Source organism: Nelumbo nucifera, chromosome 1 (genome assembly GCF_055504915.1).
Source record: "Nelumbo nucifera cultivar China Antique chromosome 1, China Antique-T2T, whole genome shotgun sequence".
In the NCBI taxonomy this organism is placed as follows: domain Eukaryota; kingdom Viridiplantae; phylum Streptophyta; class Magnoliopsida; order Proteales; family Nelumbonaceae; genus Nelumbo; species Nelumbo nucifera.
The window spans coordinates 196064456-196085290 of NC_142649.1; the positions used below are offsets into that span (position 1 = coordinate 196064456).

Consider the following 20835-nt stretch of genomic DNA (forward strand, 5'->3'; position numbering starts at 1 on the left):
CAGTTCGCCACCGGGCAGTTCGCCATTAGGCAGTTCGCCACCAGGAAGCATCACCAGGCAGTTCTCCCCCGGGAAGTTTGCCACCGAGTAGCTCATCACCAAGGCACGTCACCACTAGGTCAAACACGAGGTACTTAGCCAAAAAATTTTACACATCCCAAAAAAATGGTACGTGACCAAAAAACGGTTACATCAGTATCCTTAATTGATTACCAGAATTAATGAGTCCGCTCATTGGTGTGAACTGATCCACAATTCAAACTATTCAGTTCACATTATATAACTATTCAACTTGTAATATTCAAACCCCCCTAGGGTTTTCAAACTAAGTAGCCATTTGATAAATTAAATAGTAAAACTTTCAAGGATATAGTGTGATCTACCTAACTTTGCAGTCTCCTTAAAAACAATTATTCACAAAGGCTGTATTTGATTAAGGTGTAAATGTGAATCGACGTAAAATTCAACCATCGGTTTGCATTTACATCCATTTGTTTCTAATGTAAATATTGATAGTTGTTTTTTTTCCATGTAAAAGTTATATTGAAAATCGATGTAATCCTATTTTTTAACCAATTTTTACATCGTTAATCGATGTAAATTGATACATTGATAAAATCGATGTAGTTTTACATCCATTCTCACTTAAAAATTCCCAATGGTCCAGGCAGTTTTAAATCAATAAACTTTTATACAATAAATTTTTCCATCGATTCTTTTACATGGTGGATTTTTCCACCACATTCAAACGCAGCCTAAAGGATAAAGTAATAAGCTTTTTCAGTTCACCATCTTCAGCTGTTACCAATGGCACCTAAGGCATTTGACAAAGAATAAGAGAGAAAGTTCTGAAGGAATTTCATAAAATTCTCCGAGAACTTTCCCTCAATTTTTTATTTCTCCCTTATTTTCTATAAGACCAAACACGGCATAAAAGAAAAACGAAAGACTCTAAGGTTTCATACTCTAAACAGCTTTGAATACCCAAAAAAATACTGTAAACAGCTTTCCGTGAGGGAATAGCCTTCATGGCTGGAACTAGTCAAAACGCGGTTCGGCATTGAAACTGTGTAAAAATAGTGGGTGACAGTTACTACTTATATTTTTGAACATACATCAGCATAAACTGATAACCGGCTGCTGAGTTTGATCTGGACTTGAGGTAGGCAAGACCGTGGTCAGAAAAAAAATTCTACCATTCTAGAACAAAAGAATCATGGTCCTTGAAAATTCGAAACCTGGAAAAAGAGAAGGTAAATCCAATTCTGTTTTTCCCCCTCTTCTCTTCTAAATAAAGAAAGGCAAACAACACGCCATCCTCAGTCTCACAGAGCTACAATTCATGCATCAGCCTGGAAAACGAGTTGACAAAGGTTCAGGACTTGCTCCCAAGTCCGAAACGACTGCATTGTGGATCAAGCAGCTCACTTTACCGAGACTAAAACCACTGAGCAGCTGAGCCCGAAATAACCAAGGTTCAAAAAATCGTTACGTATTGACTCGTATCGGCCGATACGTATCCTATCGGGCCTTTCCCGATATGCCCCTACAGGGGTTGTATCAGGTTAGGGCCTTGTTCAGAGGGTAGCCGGGACTTAAACCGGCCCCTCCGAACCAAAATCAGAAAAAAAAAAGGGGCTGGTACCCAGTATCAATACTTTGAACCTTGGAAATAACTGCATCACGGGCCAAACGATTCACTCCACTAAAGTCACTGAGCTTAGAATCTTTGATACTTTTTCCCAACTACCAAGCCAAAAATGAAAAATCTGTTCCTCGGCCATGGAGGTTATGGTTAGGTTAACAGCTTTTAACATGTCCTCGGCAGATGAAGATCTAAAGACAAAATTTATGAAAGATGGGTGCCACGCTACCTGAACCCCACTCAAAAAAAATCAAAAAAAAAAAAAATCTTTGCTGCCATTACTGAAGGACAGTAGGAACTGCTTTTTTTTCTGACAGGCTCCAAATTGCAAACTCCATCTTTAAGGGTGCCCAATCAAATAGTCTCATTCTGGTGTGGTTCAGCTCTTTGAAAATTACAGCACATCAGTCCGTCGTGACGATGAAGGCAACCACCATGGTTGAAATTTGAAAGCACCCTACTACGTGATAAAGAATTCACGTGGTGTTTCATAATTGGCATAGTATTAGTTAAATGGCCTCTTAGCCCTTGAATCAGAATCAGAACGCAAGAATCAACGAGGCCGGGGCATATTAGAATTTAGAACAGTCTGTCTGTTAGTAGTTAACCTCCCAGGAGTTGTAACCAACTTCTGTGCCAATCTCTGGGGAGAAAAGGTTAAAGTACACAAATTGAAAGTGGTTGTTTTGATGCCTAGTCTGCTGATAAGAGTAAAGAGTAGCTTTCATGGACCCCGCCATCACAATGGCCTACCTCCAAATAGATAAGTTTTCTCCTTAATTTTTCCTGGTGGGTAATACGGTTAGTTATGCCACTTTTTCTCTTTGTTCTTGGCTTTCTTTACGGGGAGGGGGGTATTCGGAGCAGATGTGTTAAATTCATACAGATTGATGCATGAATTGAAGCTTGTGAGACTGAGTTCCTACCTGCTAAAAGACATGTTTACAACGATACAGCCATCCATGCCCATTAAACATACGGGCATCAAAGTAGAATTCCCTTGTCCTACTAGTACGAGCTCATATCTCCTGCAAGCAAAAACTCTGCTCACATGGCATCCAGAACCAGAAGCGCATTGGAAATATTTTCTCACATGTTAAATTCATGGAGAGATATTCCCACTGTGCAGCTGGATTCTCATGCTTTCAGAGCGTGTGCAAAGTTTTTGCTTGCAGGGAATCGCATCAATACTAGTATTAAGAACTTTCTTTTATAGAACACGGGCCACATCCCTATCATGCATGCCATTAAACTCTAGGACAGGAACAATAATCCTTACCTATAAATTTTTCAGCACTTTGAATAAAAATTTGTTAACCAAATGTAAAAATGGGCTTATGCTAGTAGAACGTTCCGACTTCCGAGTCTGTTCCGAGTAAACATGGTGACTTATGCACACGATCATAATCAAGCAACGCCGAAGTTGGGAGCTCCCATGGGACTGATCTCATCCTCCAACATTATTTATTTAGGTCCCGCAAATTTGCTCATCATCTTTGCAATGATAGGAGCCACCTTGGGATTGGCCTGGTGCTTTGCAAGATTAGCAGGGTTCTTCATTACTGCAAGATCATCAATGTAAAAGACAACCGTCAGCCATAGATGATAGTGACATCAAGTTCCTTTGGGATAGCATCAATGCTGCACTTATACTAGGCTAGTTCTTTATTTCAGGTTGAAACTACATGGGTAATAAATTCAGGTTGAAACTACATGGGTGCCTTGACATGCATGTGTCCTACACAATCAGAAGCTCGGGCTAGTTCTTTATTTCTTTTTCTTTGCCTTGTATCTATTTCTTTATTTACTTATTCTGGAGAGGGATTAGAGGTCATTTAGCATTTGGCATGGGGATCAATACGTATTAGGTTACAGTGACCACTTATTTTTCCTTTTATTTACTTTGCAGAGTAGTATTTGAAACACCATCATCTAAGCCTTATCCCAACTATATGGAGTCAGTTACGTTAACCCTGTTCTGCCATTACGTTTACTTACATTCAGTGTCATATCCACTGTTGAACCATGGGCATGGGGATCAAGCTCTTCTAGCCTCTTTCAACTTATGACAGATCACTTCTTATTGGTGTTATGGATGGTCTTCTCTTTGCCGTACTTGCACAAACCAACTTTGTCAACTTTCTCTTTTATCGCCTATTAGAGCTACCCCTGGATTCCTTCAAGTAAACCCATTTCTGATTTGATATTTTTTGGTGTTCCCACTCATCCACCTCAGCATTTGCATTTTTGCCATATTCACTTTTTGGACAAATTGTTTCATGACCGCCCAATGCCTTGCTCCATACAGCACTGCTGGCCTTATGAACGTTTCATAAATTTTTTTTTATAAAATGTTTTATAAAATTTTTCTCTAAGCCTAAGTGATATTCTCCTACCATATAAGACTCTAGATGCATTCCTCCATTTTTTGCATCCTGCTTTGGTTCTAGGGTTATGTCCTCAATTAAGGGGCAATTGGATACACAACTAACAGAATATGCAAAGGTCTGGATTTATTCAAATTTTAAAAACTGATCAACCTGAGCCACCCAAGTTGCAACCATGGTCTCAACCCCTCCCTTGTTGTGGATTATTGAATCAAGGAGATGGAAGATGTCACATTGAGATCATTTATTAGAAAAAAAAAAGTCACACTGAGATATCTCTTGTTGTCCAATAGACCTGATCCTGAGCCAGGTAGCCCAATGGGCCAGACCAGTCCAGCCCGTTCTAAGTCAGGCTTGGACATGACTTTAGGCTCGTGGGCTCAGGCTCGAGCCCAAAACACCGAGCCTGACTTGACAATATATAATAAACATATATAAACACTATGTTTTTTCTTTGTTCCTCTTCTCTTTTTTCAAGTAACAGTGAGATCTTTCATTATTTTTGGGTTTTAAGGTCTATTAATATAAATAAAAGAGTTTTTATTGAATAAAAAAAAGAAAAAAAATCTTTTTTCAAATTTCTGGTTGGGCTTTGGGCTTTTCTTTGAGGGCCGGGCTCGAGCTCAAGACCTAGGCCTGATGATAGAGTTGGGTTCGAGCCAAGTCGAGCTGAATACCTAGCTATTTGAGCTCGGCTTTGCCAAAACAATGTTACGCTCGAGCTCAAGCTAGAGACTTGAACACGAATTCGGCTCAGCTCAACTCAAGCTCGACTATGAGCCAAGCTTCCTATAAAAAATAAAAATTATTAGTTTTTATTTTACATACAAAAAATTAAGAATTATATATATCAAAATATTATCATACAAGTATGTATGCATGCATGCATACATGTATGATATGTATAATAAAAATTATATATATATATAGAAGGCTCGATTAGGCTCACAGCCTCACAAGCCAAGCTTCACTAGCAAACGAGCCTATATGTCGGACTCGAGCTCAACTCAAAGCTCGGTTTAAACCGACTCGAATTGAGTTTTTCACGAGTCAAGCTAACATAGCTTGTGAAAAGCCTGACCCGGTTTGGCCCGGCCCATGAACAGGTCTAGTCTCCAATTGCTAAGGTATTAACTACTACTCTACTTGTGTTAATTTTGCATTTAATCCTTCTCTAGTTTCATCTATTAATACCATGTTATCAGCAAACAACATGCACCATGGGCCAATATGCTCGTCAAATAAATAAGGACCAAGTCATGAACCTTGGTGAAGTCCTATTGTAACTTGACACTTTGATGTCTCTCCCACAGGTGTTCTAACATATCACCACTCAAATATGTCCATGCAATGTTCTTTCTATATCAAAAGTCACTTAAGAAATATGAATGAATTAGAATGGGGATTGTTAAATAAGCCTTAGGAGTGACATTACCAGCTGTTAATGTCGACTGTGTAGGTGTATTTTAGTCTTTATGTTTATGTTTAAGTTGCTGATGTGTAATGTTCTATTAGTAGTTGTGTCCCTCACTTAAGTAGGGGCAAAGGAGTCTTTTTATTATTTAATAGAAACATATAAATTGATCTGGCCGACGAGAGAGAGATTTCTCTCTAGTTCGAACCAGATTTCTCTCCTCTATTTTCTTCTCTTCTCCTTCTTCTTCTTCTTCTTCTCATCTTTCTCTTACTTCTACAGTCATTATTCTAACAGAATTCAAGAGCAGATTGGATTATAATATGGTATCAGAACTAGGTTGAGAAAATCGAATCAGCCCAGAATTCTGATCTCCACGCATCCAGTCTAGGGTTTTCTTTTTTTTTCTTCGCCATCAGTTGGAGATAAGGAAAGGGGCTGAAAAGGAGTGATCACCCTCTTCCCTTGGAGGTTTCTATGCCTCCAGTCATGCAGTTCGTGGGTGTTTGTTGTGGTTTGTAGGAAGCCCCCCTAATCGATGAAGAGAAGAGGGCTGATTCGAGTGATGCAGTGGAGTGTCAAGTACAGTTTGATTTTCTGGTGATTAGGTAAGTGATTTTTATGCAGTTTTTTATTGTGAATCAAATGGTGGATGTGTCCCAGGTCGTGTGGTGAAAATTCAGGTTGTAGTGTGTTAGGGTTTATGCAGATTTCAGTGTGGTTTGAAGGGGGGAGTGATCTTCGAGTAGTGTGGTGAGTTTTCAGGTAGTCGTGTGGTAGGGTTGTGGTGTAGAGAGTGAAGAATTCAGCAATAACAGGTGCTGAAAACAGTGTGGTTTATTGTGCAGTTTGGGGAGGGGTGAAATAAGAAAAAAAATCAGTCATGGGAGACAACAATGAAAGTAAAACTAGTGTGATGGTTCCTACTGACTATCTGAATGTTCAGATGACCTCTATCAAGTTGAATGGAGAAATGTTACAGGCCCGTGAATAGGATCTCGTCACGGGTCGGTCCACAGGGAAAACCTCTTGTTTTCCTTTGTTCCTCCCTTTTCTTGAGGAACCTATCTTGGCACCTTAATGGTGATTTGTTCAAGAGATCACCAACTCTCCTCTACTCTGTCTTGACTGAGAATTTCGATGCCTCTATTGAATATCATTAGCTCCTTTAAATAGGAGACTACAAGAAGATAAGAATCCCACTTTTAGGAGGACTCCCTACTGATCTATACTACTGAATTTAGATAAGTACACTGAACAGATAAGACTCCCTACTAGATAAGATAGAGTTGTATCTAACTAGATAAGATGAGTACAATGAATTAGATAAGATGAGAACACTAAGATGAAAACACTGAATTAGATAAGATGAGAACACTGAGTTAATCGCCCATTACTGCTACTATCCATTAAACTCTGAATTAATCGCCCATTACTGCTGTTGTCCATCACTGCTGCTGTTAGCGGTTGTAAAAGCATCCACAACAAGAAAATTATGTACCTTGGGCGAAATCTGTAGAAGTCTTTCTTAAAGCAAAGAAGAAAGTGAAACACATAAGGGAGGAAAAACCCTCTACCGAATCTCATGAGTATGGTGACTGGGAACAAGAAGATGCACAGGTTATTACATGGTTATGGAATAGTATGGAACCCATGATTAGTATGAATTTCATGTTTCTCGATACTGCCAAGGAAGTGTGGGACCGTGCTAAGAAGCTGTATTCGGGACAAGACAACACAACTAGAGTATATCAGTTGTATCAGGAATACTTTAATTTGCAGCAGGATAATCAGAGTCTTGAGGATACTATACTAGCATGAGAAACCTTCGTAATGAACTGAATGTGTATCACCCCCTCACCTCTAATGTTAAAATTCAGCAATAGCAGAGAGAACAACTAGATGTGAACAGATTTTTGGTGGAGCTGAAGTATGAATATGAACTAGTGCGGGCACAGATACTAGGAGGATCAGCTCTCCCTTCATTAGAAGAGGTGTTTGCTCGACTTAGGAGGATTTTTATTGGATCTACCGAGAATTCTAGTGTCTCCGATAGATCAGCCTTTGCAGTATCAAGGGGTCGTGGTGTTAGAGGTAGAGTTCAATGAGCTCATCTAGCCGTAGTGGTAGCAGTGGACCGGTATATGGCCGTAGTGGTGGTGGTGGGCCTATTTATAATCGTGGTGGTGGTCGTTCTGGAGGTCGAGATTCAGGGGGAGTCCATGGCAGAGGACGAAGTTCTGGTCCGTACACACTATGGTATGGATGGACATACCATCAATTATTGCTATGATTTGCATGGTCCACCTTCAACTTGGGCCAATCATGCCATGACCAGTGATAGCAACTTCAGACAGGAGAGACATTCAGCTGATCAGATGCCCCCTATATCCACAGATGTTCCCAGGAAGGAGATGATGAGTGTTCCCCATTATGAGTATGAGAGGTTTGTTCAGGCCACATCTCAACAAAATACAACCACTCTTGCACACTCAAGTATGGCTTGTCTGGCATCCAAACCCAATCCTTGGATTATCGACTCTGGAGACTCCGATCACATGGCTAGAACTCCATGTGTGTTTTCTTCTCTCTCTCACTACCCAACATCACAATTTGTTACCCTTGCTAATGGTTCCACATCCTCCCCATTTGTGGTGTTGATAATGTTCACATGGATCCTTTATCTTTATCCTCAATTTTGTATGCCCCCAAATTTCCTTTTGACCTTATGTATGTTAGTAAGTTGACCAAGTCTCTTAATTGCTCTATCACTTTTTACCCTTCTTCGTGTGTTTTTCAAGATCTCAAGACAATGATGAAGATTGGTGGAGGGCATGAAGCTGGTGGATTGTATTACCTTAATGGTGGTGGAAGAACGTAAACAACTCTCCAGACATCTCCTTCTCCTCTTCAGTGGCACTGCCGATTTGGTCATTCGTCACTTAAAGTTTTGAAGTCTCTTGTTCCTTCATTGAGTCATCTTTCTGTTTTGGATTGTGTCATGTCAGTTGGGGAAACATCATCATGTTCCCTTTAGTCTTACAGTTCATAAACGTATGTCGAGTCCTTTTTCTTTAGTTCATTCAAATGTTTGGGGTCCAAATAAAGTAATGTCATACAATGGTTATAGATACTTTGTTATTTTTGTTGATGATTATTCAAGGATGACGTGACTTTATCTAATGAAAGAAATGAGTGAATTGTTTACCGTTTTCCAAAAATTTTATGCTGAAATTCGCAACCAATTTGGTGTACACATTATAATTCTTCGTTTCGATAATGGACATGAATATTTTTATACACCATTTCAGGGATATTTGGAACATGGCATTATCCATCAGACTTCATGTACCTACACCCCACAACAAAATGGGGTGGCTGAGAAAAAGAATCGTCACCTTTTGGAAATTACTCGATCCCTCATGCACCATATGAATGTACCCAAACCTTTTTGGAGTGATGTTGTGCTTACTTCTTGCTTCCTAATTAACCGGATGCCCACGTCTATCCTTGATGGTCATTCTCCTTTCACCACTTTGTTTCCTACCTTGTCTCCGTTTCCCCTTTATCCTTGGGTTTTTGGGTGTGTTTGTTTTGTTCATAATCTGGGACCGGGAAGGGACAAGTTAGATGCACGATCCATTAAGTGTATCTTTCTTGGCTATTCCCAGACCAAGAAAGGGTACAAGTGTTATAATCCTAGTTCTCGATGTTTCTTTGTGCGTGTTGATGTTACTGTCTTTGAGTCCACTCCGTTTTTCTCGGGGTCAGGTGATGTTTCTTCCTCCTCTTCCACTTCCAGTTGCGGATCCCATTCCCCTTGTTCTAATTGTGATTGAATCTTTGCCTCCGGTGCCACCGCCTGTTGAACGGCCACCCATTCGTCAAGTGTATACACATCACCAACATGTACCGGCTCCTCCAGCTCCATCATCGTCAACAGATCTGGCAGTTGTTCCCAAACCAGCCCCAACCTCGGTTTCTGAACTTGATCTTCTCATTGTCTTGCAAAAAGGTAAATGCAGTTGCACCCCTCATCCTATTTCTAATTGTTTCTCTCACTCACCTTCCTACTTCCCATTGCCAGTTTATCTCCTTGTTATCCTCTGGTGTTGTTCCTACGAATGTTCAGGAAGCTCTTGCCTCTCTCCAGGGTGGCGCCATGCAATGGAAGAACTCTCAGCTCTAACTCATAATCATACATGAGACCTCACAACACTTTCTCCTAGTAAGCAGGCTATCGTTTGTAAGTGGGTATACACTGTTAAGTACTTACCTGATGGTAGTGTAGAGCGGTTGAAAGCTAGACTGATTGCCAAAGGGTACTCCCAAACATATGGTATTGACTACACGGAGACCTTTTCTCCGGTTGCTAAGATTGGTTCCGTTCGTGTTGTGATATCTCTAGCTGCTATGTATGATTGGCCTCTCTTTCAGCTTGACATCAAGAATGCTTTCTTACATGGTGATCTACTTGAGGAGGTCTATATGGAGCAACCACCGGGGTTTGTTGCTCAGGGGGAGGATGGTAAGGTGTGCAAACTAAAGAAGGCCAATTATGGACTTAAACAGTCTTCACGTGCGTGGTTTTGTAGGTTCAGTGAGGTGGTAAAGAAGTTTGGTATGAAACAGTGCCAGGTTGAACACTCAGTCTTCAGTCATGACTCTCAGGTTGGAAAGATCCTATTAGTGGTATATGTAGATGATATTGTCATTACTGGGAATGATAAAGTGGGAATTGATAGGTTGAAGATCTTTTTGCAGGAACACTTTCAAACAAAGGACATTGGTAAACTAAAATATTTCTTGGGGATAGAAGTAGCAAGGTCTAAGCATGGTATTAATTTGTGTCAAATGAAATATGTTCTTGATTTGTTGGAAGAAACAGGATTGTTAGGCGCCAAACCAGCTGAAACACCTATGGAAGCAAATGCTAAGCTGACCAATGATATGGGTAAAGAGTTTGAAGATCCTGGAAGGTACTAGCAGTTGGTAGGTAAACTAAACTACCTAACCATTACTCGGCCAGATATTTCATTTGCGGTTAGTGTGGTAAGTCAGTTCATGCAGAAACCTCGGGTTCCACATTGGGATGCAGTTCTAAGGATTGGGAGGTATTTAAAGGGGGCTCCTGGTCGTGGCTTGATATATAGAACTGGAGGAAAACTTGAAATAGAGGGATATACTGATGTTGATTGGGATGGCTCTATATCTGACAGGAGATCCACTACAGGCTATTGTACTTTCCTTGGGGGTAATCTGGTGACATGGAAAAGTAAGAAACAGACAATTATGGCAAGAAGCAGTGCAGAGGCAGAATATAGAGCTATGGCACATACTACTTGTGAATTAATGTGGCTGAGAATCTTCTACAGGAGATGGGATACTCTATTGACACTCCGATGAAGATCTATTGTGAGAATCAGGTTGTAATCCATATCTCTTCTAATCCGGTGTTTCATGAGAGAACCAAGCATATAGAGGTTGACTGTCACTTTGTGAGAGAGAAGGTGCTGAGTGGAGTGATAGATACTGCATATGTTAACACAGAAAAACAATGGGTAGACCTGTTCACCAAAGGGTTGAGTCGGGGGAGAGTGGACTACATATGTATCAACCTGGGACTATATGATATATACTCACCAGCTTAGAGGGGGAGTGTTAATGTTGACTATGTAGGGGTATTTTAGTCTTTATGTTTATGTTTAAGTTGTTGATGTGTAATGTTCTATTAGTAGTTGTGCCCCTCACTTAAGTAGGGGCAAAGGAGTCTTTTTATTATTTAAATAGAAACATATAAATTGGTCTGGCCGACGAGAGAGAGACAGATTTCTCTCCTCTATTTTCTTCTCTTCTCCTTCTTCTTCTTCTTCTCATCTTTCTCTTACTTCTACAGTCATTATTCTAATAAAATTCAAGAGCAGATTGGATTATAATACCAGCCAATGGCTGTCTTGAAGCGTTTGTCCTCTTCTAAGATTTTGCAGTGGTTTTGTTCTTCTTTAAAAATTATCTTTTAACTAAATTCATTGTTATGAATTAAAACGGAAGAAAGTAAATATAAATATCTTTTGAAGCTCCTGAAAATGACAAGTAGTAACTTCTAAACCATAAAGTAATATGTATATTCTCCTCTAGCTTAAAATCTTCTCAACTATATATTTTCCATGCTATGGCTGGAAAATGGAAATAAAGCCCAAAAGAAAATGAAATCTACATATACACTTGGCATGCCAATCATATTATTGCACTTCAATGTACATATTACTTTTGCAATAACAAGTCCAGCCAAACAGTTGTACATATGGCATCTACATGAGTCCCTTCTATCACTTGCTAGCTTTATTCTATTTTCATTAATGAAATTTCTTTGATTGTAGTTAATGATCAAAGAATATGGTATCCACACGAGAAACGTGAGAAAGAAAATAGTCACTTGATGTGTTGTGTAGGACTAATATTCAAACTATTGATATTGCAAATAGTATCAGTAAGGCTACTTTTAATATATGTATTGATATATGCTTTGAATCACATTGATATGGAGGAATGATTAGGATGCACTTGAAAACGCTAGGGGAACTAAGAAGAATCCAAAAATATGCTTTGGTGTAGTGTACTGCAAATTTTTTCTCATTGGATATATGCTTGCATGTCATGTAATCAACACAGGTTCAAATCACAGAAATAACATGCAAATTTTGTCTCTAGGAGAATTTAGAGTATAATCTATATCTATATATTAAAATGAAATGATCTGACATGGCATCTTTCTTTTTTCTCATTTTTTATTTTTGATTTTTTAATTCTAGGTAATTCCATGTAATGAGCAAGCTTGGTTGAACAATGAGAACTCTTCAAGAGAGAGAAAGAGAGAGAGCTTTTCGTTTGACAAAAGAAAGCCTAGGAGAATCTAATCAATCTATAAAAGGAATAGGTATAGTTTAATTAATGCATTAAATGTGGGTGATTTGAAAAAAGAGAGCTTAATAAGAAATATAGTGTAATTAATGCATTAATGTCAGGGATATGTATGGGAGAGTTCAATAAGAAAAAAAAAATAATAAAGCATTAAATAAGTAGGGCAATGTATTAATGCTTTAAATATAGAGGATTTGATGGTATGTATCAATTGATGTATTGAGAACAGGTGTAATGGCACCAAAACTGGGCAGTTCCATCTGTGCTACACAACGGTCTCCTCAAAAAACAATATGATGCACCCTGTATTAGATGTATCATATCAAAATTTTATATGTGCAGATTAAAAAGAATAATTTTATATATACATACATACATACATCTTTATATGTATGTAAAAAAAATGGCAAGGTGCCAACCAGCAGGTTGGTAAGGTCTCTTGCTGGTCGTAGTGGAGATTTGGATTCGAATCCCACCTGCACTTGGGTTGGGTGGGGTTGGGGTGTCAATGGTATTCGAACATCCGATTCCAAATTCGAGATTCAAAATAATCAAATCAAATTCAGATAATTCGAATATCTAATCGGTTGAATTCAGATATCCTAGTCATATTGAATAGCTAATCAGATTCAGATTCGGATATGACCCAATTTGATTCGATAAATATCTGAATTCGACCGGTTATTTAATTTACTTATATATAATATATAAAATATTTAAATGTTTTATATAATTTAAATATAAATAATTAAATCATATTATATATTTATATAATTTATATAAATAAAATATTTATTTTATATATTTACCAATTACCTAAAATAATTAATTGGTTGAATTCAAATAATATTCGAATATTAATTTTCAATATCCATCAGATATCGAATAGAATTCGGATATCGGATTTTCTAATCAAATTCGAATTCGGATATTGCTTGATTCGTTTCGAATCCGATCCGTTTACACCCTAGGTGGGGGGTTATAGGTTGGGGGATGGGCGATGAGTGCATAAAATATTACCCATTTATCATGTATGTGTACGCCCAAACTGCCACTAACAATAAGAGGCAACCTTTTTTCAAAGATAAATAAAGAAAAAAAAATTATTAGGGAAAAGGAGAAAAAGATTACAAGGGGTGATAAGATATCACCCAAACCCATAAAATACCTACTTAAAACAACCCTCAAAACCACCCAACCCAAGGCAAAAAAGAAACCAAAACCTTCCCTTATCCTTTCCTCCCATCATCCCAAGCCCAAACTCGAACCGCCTCAAGACAAACCTTTTTCCTAAGACTAAATTTAGGATTCGATCAATTCAAACCTTCCTCTATTGAAAAATTACATTCTTTTTTCCTCTTAGGGCCCTTTCTTGTCTTCTTTCCCCTTTCATAATTCCAACCATGGTTTTCAAAACCGGACCGAACTAGACGGTTGGACCAGAAAAACCAAGAACCAGTCAGGTGATCGGTTCCGTTTTACCCTAGAACCGTTATTTTGCCAAAAAACGTTGATTTGGTCAGCAAACTGCTGACCCAAGCAATCGAACTGTTCAAACCGTTCAACGGTTTTGCTCATTTTTTATTTTTTTGTTAGAACGGGCCATCCGTTTGGTTCAAACGGTTAGACCGTTTGACCCGGGAACGGACCCCTGATCGGTTCGTTGTCCGGTTCAGTTTTAAAAACCTTGATTCCGACCACGAATAGAGCTCCCTTCAATCTATCAAATACCTTTGACACCGTCACAATTCTGCAACTATTCTGATGTTTGAATCATTTAACAGCAGAAGAATTAGCCTTAATCCTTCTTCTCTGCCCATAATCATCATTAATCCTTTCTAGTTCTAAAACCGCATTCTTCGCAAATACTTGCTCCGCTGTCAAAACCACGCCCTTTTCCGCATCTTCAATTAAAGTCCCACAAACAGAATTTGGACCTTCAGCCTTCTCTCCCAATAATCCCCCGGCCAATTCTTCCACCTCCGCAAAAGCTTTTCTAACAAATTCCTCTCCACCCAAGAAAAATAAACCTAGAACTTTACTAACCTCCACCTCTATGTCAATAACCGTTTCCAGATCAGCTTTCCCCTTGACCTCATGAGTTTCATCCATCATAACCATCTCTTCCTCTTCCTTTTCATCATTCAAATCTTCATTGGGAGGTTTCATCCTAAAGATCCTTCATTAACAGCCCTTACATTCTTCCTTAAATCCCTTTCTACTTCTATGCTTCCCTTCCCTTTTGCTCTCTCCACTGCTTCTATCCAAACACCTGCAGCAGTCAAACCAGGCCCTGTTCCATTTTCAATACCAATACGTTGTAAATCGCTTCCAGCAGGAAAATCCCACTCCTCATCTACCCCCTCCACTAGTAACCCAGCTGTCCTATCTGCCTCATCTTCCTGAAGCTCTCCATGCTCCATCCCATCAGCGACAGTCCCCAAATTCTCCTGTCAAACACCAATAGAGGAAGATGATGATAGACCAGAACATTTGTTCATCATCAACCCCCTCCCAATGACCCTTACATGATCACTTGAAGTCACCTGAACCTTTTCTCTTATCATAGGGCTATTAATAAACAAACCCTGGTCCATGCTCAGTCCAACAACTTTGGGCTTCCTTGCATTGGGTTCAACTGACTCAACCAAGCCTTCTCCCCTGTGAGTATTAACATCATCACGTGAACTGACCTAACCCGGATCAACTTCTTGACTGGAGCAGATGACCTGACCTGAATGATCTTGGGAAGTAAACAAGTGGGGTCTGACAAAACCCCCTTTTTAACTCCTTCGGCACAAAAGCTCATTCTCCCATTTTCTGTTTCCAATGCTTTACCCTTCCCAAAATTCAACTGTTCGCCTTCCTCAAGGCCACATCCTCCCATCCCACTTCCAACCCCCTCTGCTTTCCTTCCACGTGTGCACCACCCTTCCACCTCATCACCATCTTCAACCTTGGTAAGCCCTCTCCATAGCGACACTTCCACTTCCGTTGCCAGCCACACTCTACACCACCGTCCATCAGAGAGAGCATTGAACAAATGTGGTGCATCTTCCGGTTTAATCCCTGCCACTTTGTCTTGCCACATACAGATCAGTGATGTTGAAGCTGATGAGCACACCACCAATCGCTCTAGCAATGTTATGAAAGATTGTCTCCTTCCATAGATGAAAGAGAAGCCCCAACAGTTTCAGGGTGAACTCTCTGTCACGAATTTCCTTGCTGTTACATGACTTTTTTTTTAAGTTACTGTTACATTTTTCCATTCTTGTACCAGAACCATGCCTATCTCTGTCTCAAACGTAGAAGATTCCACCCTCTCTTCTCCCACATCCAGAAGGGCTTTCATATCATCGAAAGGTATCAATGTTACCTTATCCTTGATTTTCATATTGTTCACAACAGATGCCAAAATGTTGTTCCATTCTGTAACCTTTCTACTAGCGGTAATAATGTACCTCTGTTCCCAAAACCTTTACTCTGCCTCCAGCATGATTTTTTGGATTTTATTAGAGCTTATCATGGTTGCATTCATTCTGCAATTCTTAACCGCCTGACTGTTTTTCCTTTGTGAGCTCCATCCTCTGTCGTTTCTTTTCCAAAGCTTAAGCTCTGGCCCTCAAGCACAGAATTTAAATATTTCCTTTCGCTTTTTTCTTTTAACAGGAGAAAGAATTGCAATTTTTCTGCTACCAACTTCCAGCCCTTACCTTCTTTACCCTCCGGGAAACAGACCATTTGTTTTTTGTTGGTGCCAAAAAAATCCGAAATCACCACGAACCAACCTTTTACATTACTTCATAGTTCCACCTGATACCTTCTTCTTGGTACCTCCATAGAGCTTCTCCACCTATTATGTTTCATAGAAAAGCTTGCCCCATCGATAAAACATTTGAGCCAAAGAGTACCCTCACCAACCAACAACCAAAACCCCTTCTCTGATCTTCAAAGTTTGCCAGTCCTTACTTTTTCCTTCCTCGAACAATAGCCTCTTTGCTTCAATCACTAACTCATCTGTCCCAGTGTTTTAAAAGCACAAGGCGCAAAAAAGGCACAAGGGCCATTTTGCACTTGAGGAGCAAAGCGCAAGGTGAGGCGCACACGCCTTTTTGAGGCAAGGCGCACAATTTAAAAAAAAAAATAAAAGCTAAAAATTCAATGCGAAAAATTCAAAAAAAAATCAAAAAATTATAAAACATAATATTAATAAAAATACTAACTTAAGTTTTAAAATAAATGTTTTAAAAAACCTATTATCTAAAATTAAAATACATAAATATAATATGTAAAGCATATTCAAATGAGAATTTAAAAATGAAATCAAACATATAAAACATTTTCAAGCATATAAAACCCACAATCTCTTTTTTTTCTCAATTGCATTAAGTAGCTAATGTGACATATTACATTCTTAATTCTACGAGTCGCCTTTGTGCCACGCCCCTCGAGGCAAGCCCAAACAAGTCCATGTTAGGGTCTTAAATTCTTAGATTTTACACAAAAAGGAAAAGGCGGCAAATTTTCAAAAGGCGCACGCCTGGGCTAAGGTGCAAGGCGCACGCCTAGGCGCACCAGGCGTACGCCTTTTGAATGGGTTGCGCCTAGGACGTGGGCGAGGCACCTACCCTAAAATGTGCCCTGCCTGAGCACCTAGGCATGCCTGAGGTGCGCCTTTTAAATCACTGGGTCTCCTACATTCCAAAGATTTGGTATGTGGGGGTTTTGTCATTCTCATTCATATTAGGGAAAAGAAAATCCCATTGATTGTTGGTTCTGACAGAAAATTAATATACTATACCACACACAATGAGACTAGGACTATGAAGACTGACCACACAAAATTGATAAAGGAATTTCCATGCAACTAAGTCACAAAAATATAATACATGATCATGAGGTAGCTTCTAAGCAAATAAAAAAAAATCCAAAACCCTAACTAATAACCAATTCAACTGGTGAAGAATATGAATCCCCTAACATGTCAAGTTACCTTTTCAATTACCATATATATTTAGCTAATGCCTTTTAAGTGGATTGTGATGCATCTCACATTGGGACAAGAGAAACTCCTCAGCTAAGATCCATATAGTACAATGCTTCAACACCATTGTTGAATCTTTGAATATCAACAGAACCACTTAAGCAAGATATTATATTCTTATCAAATCATAGAACACTTAAAACAAATCATAGGAAACAAGACATGCTTCTAATGTTATTTTTGATGAGTGAAAGCTAATATTTCCAACATTCTTACAGCAAAAACAATTATAAATAATGTTGACAAATCCAGTTCCAATACTTGCTCTTTAATGGTTTAGTGCCTTTAGAGCATATTAAATAGCATAATGTAATAGAAAAGCCTATAAAACCCCTACTACATCAGTATAAACAAGAAACCTAACAGAAACTACCACTTAAAAAACTAAGGGGTTGTTCACCAATATGTATGATTTTGATTTTTTTTTTAAACAAAATCAACACTGGGGCCCCAAATCAGTGAAGAAGAGAGAGGAGGAGGAGGAGGAGGAGGAAGAGATAAGACAAAAAAGAAAACAATTTGAAGCTACAGAAGAATACCATCTTGAAGAGCAGCCATGACTTCTGGATCCTTGAATGCTGCCATCAACTCAGGATCCTATTTCAAAAGAAAATAGTTAAGAAGAAAACACTATCAATAAAAATCACATCATGTGCATCTAGGATGCTTAAAAATAAATATTCTTTTATTTGCTCTGTACATGATATAAGTATATGACAATTCGTATATCAATATTCAAGACATAATATGGATGCAAGTATCTTATCCAACATACTGACATTAAAATTGGAACTTTAGCTTTCTGTTCTAAATATCTTATTCAAAGCCAAGTATCTTTTTACAGTACTTCAATTTAGATAAATAAAATAAAGTTTCATGTAAATTGTAAAAAAGCCCAAAACTAGCTCAGATGGCTATGGGCATCTTACTATATTAACACAGGTCAACAAAAAACTGAAAATATCCGTGCAGAGAGGCATAGGTACAACCATGAAATAGAAATTTGAAGTAGGGATATAACCACCCAAAACTAGTAGACATGCTAAGAGATCAAAATACCAAGTTACCAACAATCAAAAGCAAACCCAAGAATAAGAAATCGGTGTATACTCATTGAAACTAAGCACTTACATTCAGGATTTTGCTCATATCAATATTTCCAGGCATTCCACCTGGAAACCCTCCAGGCATACCCCCAGGAAAGCCCCCGGGCATTCCACCAGGGAATCCACCAGGCATGCCTCCAGGCTTTCTACTTGAAGATGACTGCTCCTGCTTTTTGGCCTTCTCGTATGCAGCCTACAGAGTTTCATGAAAACATATTAGTTGTGTGACAAACAATCAATAGGAATTATTTCCTCACCAGATGAATATAACAGCCATTACCTGAGCTTCGGCCTTTCGACGTTGTCTCTCACGCTCAATTCTCTTCTCTTCTCTCTCCTTGCGCAACCTTTCATACTTCCTACGGTGTTCTTCAATCTTATGAGCATTGGGCTCAACCTGTAAACCAACCAACAGGTCAAGTTCTGTAAACATTCCAAAAATACTTAATAGATGGGTAGAACTGTAGAAGAGAAATGATAATGGATAGATAAAACCACCTTCTTAAGTACTGCATTGATTTCCTCATCATAATCTAATTTTGATGCTAAGTGAAGGTCCACAGCAGCCTCCTCCCATTGGCCAAGCATTGATCGTGCAATACCACGAGACTTGTAACCTTTAGCAGAATCAGGATTGATCTGGGAGAATGTTTATAAATAATTATATGAAAGGTAAGCACAAGCTGCACAACAAACCAGAAATATGCAGAAGGCAAAAGTATTTGCGTAGTCTCGTATATAATACTAACTCTACATCCATGTGCATGCTAAGTCATATTATAAAGCCAGTTTATGCATGCAGATTCTTCTGCATAAGATGCATTTATTTTTTATTTAAGGAAAAAAGCCTGATTATCGTATTGCGATGCAATCAAACTAGGGAGAAGAGAAATGACCTCCAACGCTGCATTGGCATCCCTAATTGCAGCATTAGGTTTCTTCATTTTGATATACACGCTAGCTGCACAAAAAACAGATAAGCAGTGGAAACTCAATATAACTTAACTCACAAGACGAAGTAAAACGATTAACAGAATACGAAATCCATAAACAATACCTCTGGTTGCATACATTATCGCAGACATTGGATTCAGCAAAATTGCCTCCGTTAGATGGTCGATTGCTTCCCCCAGCTTACCTGATTAAGATAAAATTATAAGATTCTTGTAAAGAAATAATACATAAAAAACATGAACAAAAACATACCCTCTGAAATTGCTTCCATGGCTTGTGCCTTGGCTGCTTGAGACGCATCACGGTTATCGTCCGTAACCTCAACAGACGGGTCTCCCATCTATGTGGATAAAAATCAGCGATAAAGAGCCATACAACTACACATATACACACAAGACTACTGAAAACGACGGACTCAAAATGTTGATTTATTTAGCATTCACCTTCTGTGGAGGATCATTGTCCGGCTCTAGAGTCTCTCCTTCAAGCTCGATGTCCGATTCGATAAGTTCACTCTCGTATCCTTCATCAGCTGTAGTTGATCCTTCTGGGTGAGAGCCCTTACCTTCTAGGTCATCCATCTCCTCGTCGCTCTCATTCACCATTTGGGTTTTCTATAGTTGAATTGCCAAGTTAATAGTTTCAATAAATTCAACAAAATGCAAAGGGAAAAATAGAAGAAGAAGAAGAAGAAGAAGAAAGAACTACAAAAAAAAAAGTTCAAATTTCTACTTCTGGGAACACTCAAAACCCAACACAGCGTAGGTATAGAAAAGATGAAAGAGTACCGAGCTGCGCGTTGGAGGTGACTCGCCATGCTTGTAAGCTGGGGGAGGAAGTTTAGCGCCGAGACTGAAAGAAACCCATCGAATCGAGAGAAATGAGATAATTCGAACAAGCAAACATAGAAAGAGTTAAGTTTCTCTTTGTTTGATTGAATAATTTATACCTCTCGAGGTAATCTCGGAAGAAGGAAATGGAAGGATCGCTGAGAATGGAAGGATTGGACTTGCATTGTTCGATGAAGAGCTTCAACTGGGTCACCTTCGCCGCATCCATGGCGTCTTCTCAATAGGAAAAGCGAGCGGGATATTTCGCAGTTCTCTGTTTCTCTTCGGTTTCCACTTTCTATAACAAACGGGAAGTTGACGAGGCAGCGACAAAAGATCTGGTTCAGTCCGTCTAGTAGCTTCCAAAGTTTCGAATAGATAGGCACTAGCGGTTAGCCAATTATTTTCACTTTTGGACCACCCGGATCCCGACATTTCGGAGCCTATACCCGAAATGAAATTTTCCCATAAATCTCAGGATTTTCGGCTGATAATCTAATGGGTACGCTTGCAACATGGATCGAGTTAGTCCGA

The 20835-nt window shown here is 39.0% G+C and overlaps 1 protein-coding gene across 1 annotated transcript; it reads right to left on the reverse strand.

Annotated features, from left to right (window-relative positions):
* Positions 1 to 2907: 2907 nt before the first annotated feature.
* LOC104602267 (FAM10 family protein At4g22670-like) lies at positions 2908 to 20673 on the reverse strand. The gene is made up of 11 exons (XM_010265889.3): positions 20421 to 20673; positions 20260 to 20323; positions 19915 to 20085; positions 19724 to 19811; positions 19575 to 19655; positions 19414 to 19478; positions 19016 to 19156; positions 18798 to 18914; positions 18543 to 18710; positions 17951 to 18008; positions 2908 to 3207 (listed from the first exon to the last, which is right to left on the reverse strand). The coding sequence occupies exons 1-11, from the start codon at positions 20528 to 20530 to the stop codon at positions 3110 to 3112; spliced, it is 1161 nt and encodes a 386-aa protein (XP_010264191.1). The 5' UTR covers positions 20531 to 20673; the 3' UTR covers positions 2908 to 3109.
* Between the last annotated feature and the right edge of the window lie 162 nt (positions 20674 to 20835).

Bases quoted from the DNA above. Each gene is read 5' to 3' on its own strand.
- LOC104602267 (XM_010265889.3), bottom strand. From the start codon at position 20,530: ATGGATGCGGCGAAGGTGACCCAGTTGAAGCTCTTCATCGAACAATGC. The intron at 19,812-19,914 runs GTGAATGCTAAA...TTATCCACATAG, and splicing joins ACAATGATCCTCCACAGAAG to ATGGGAGACCCGTCTGTTGA. The intron at 18,009-18,542 runs GTAAGTGCTTAG...CTTTTGAAATAG, and splicing joins ATATGAGCAAAATCCTGAAT to GATCCTGAGTTGATGGCAGC.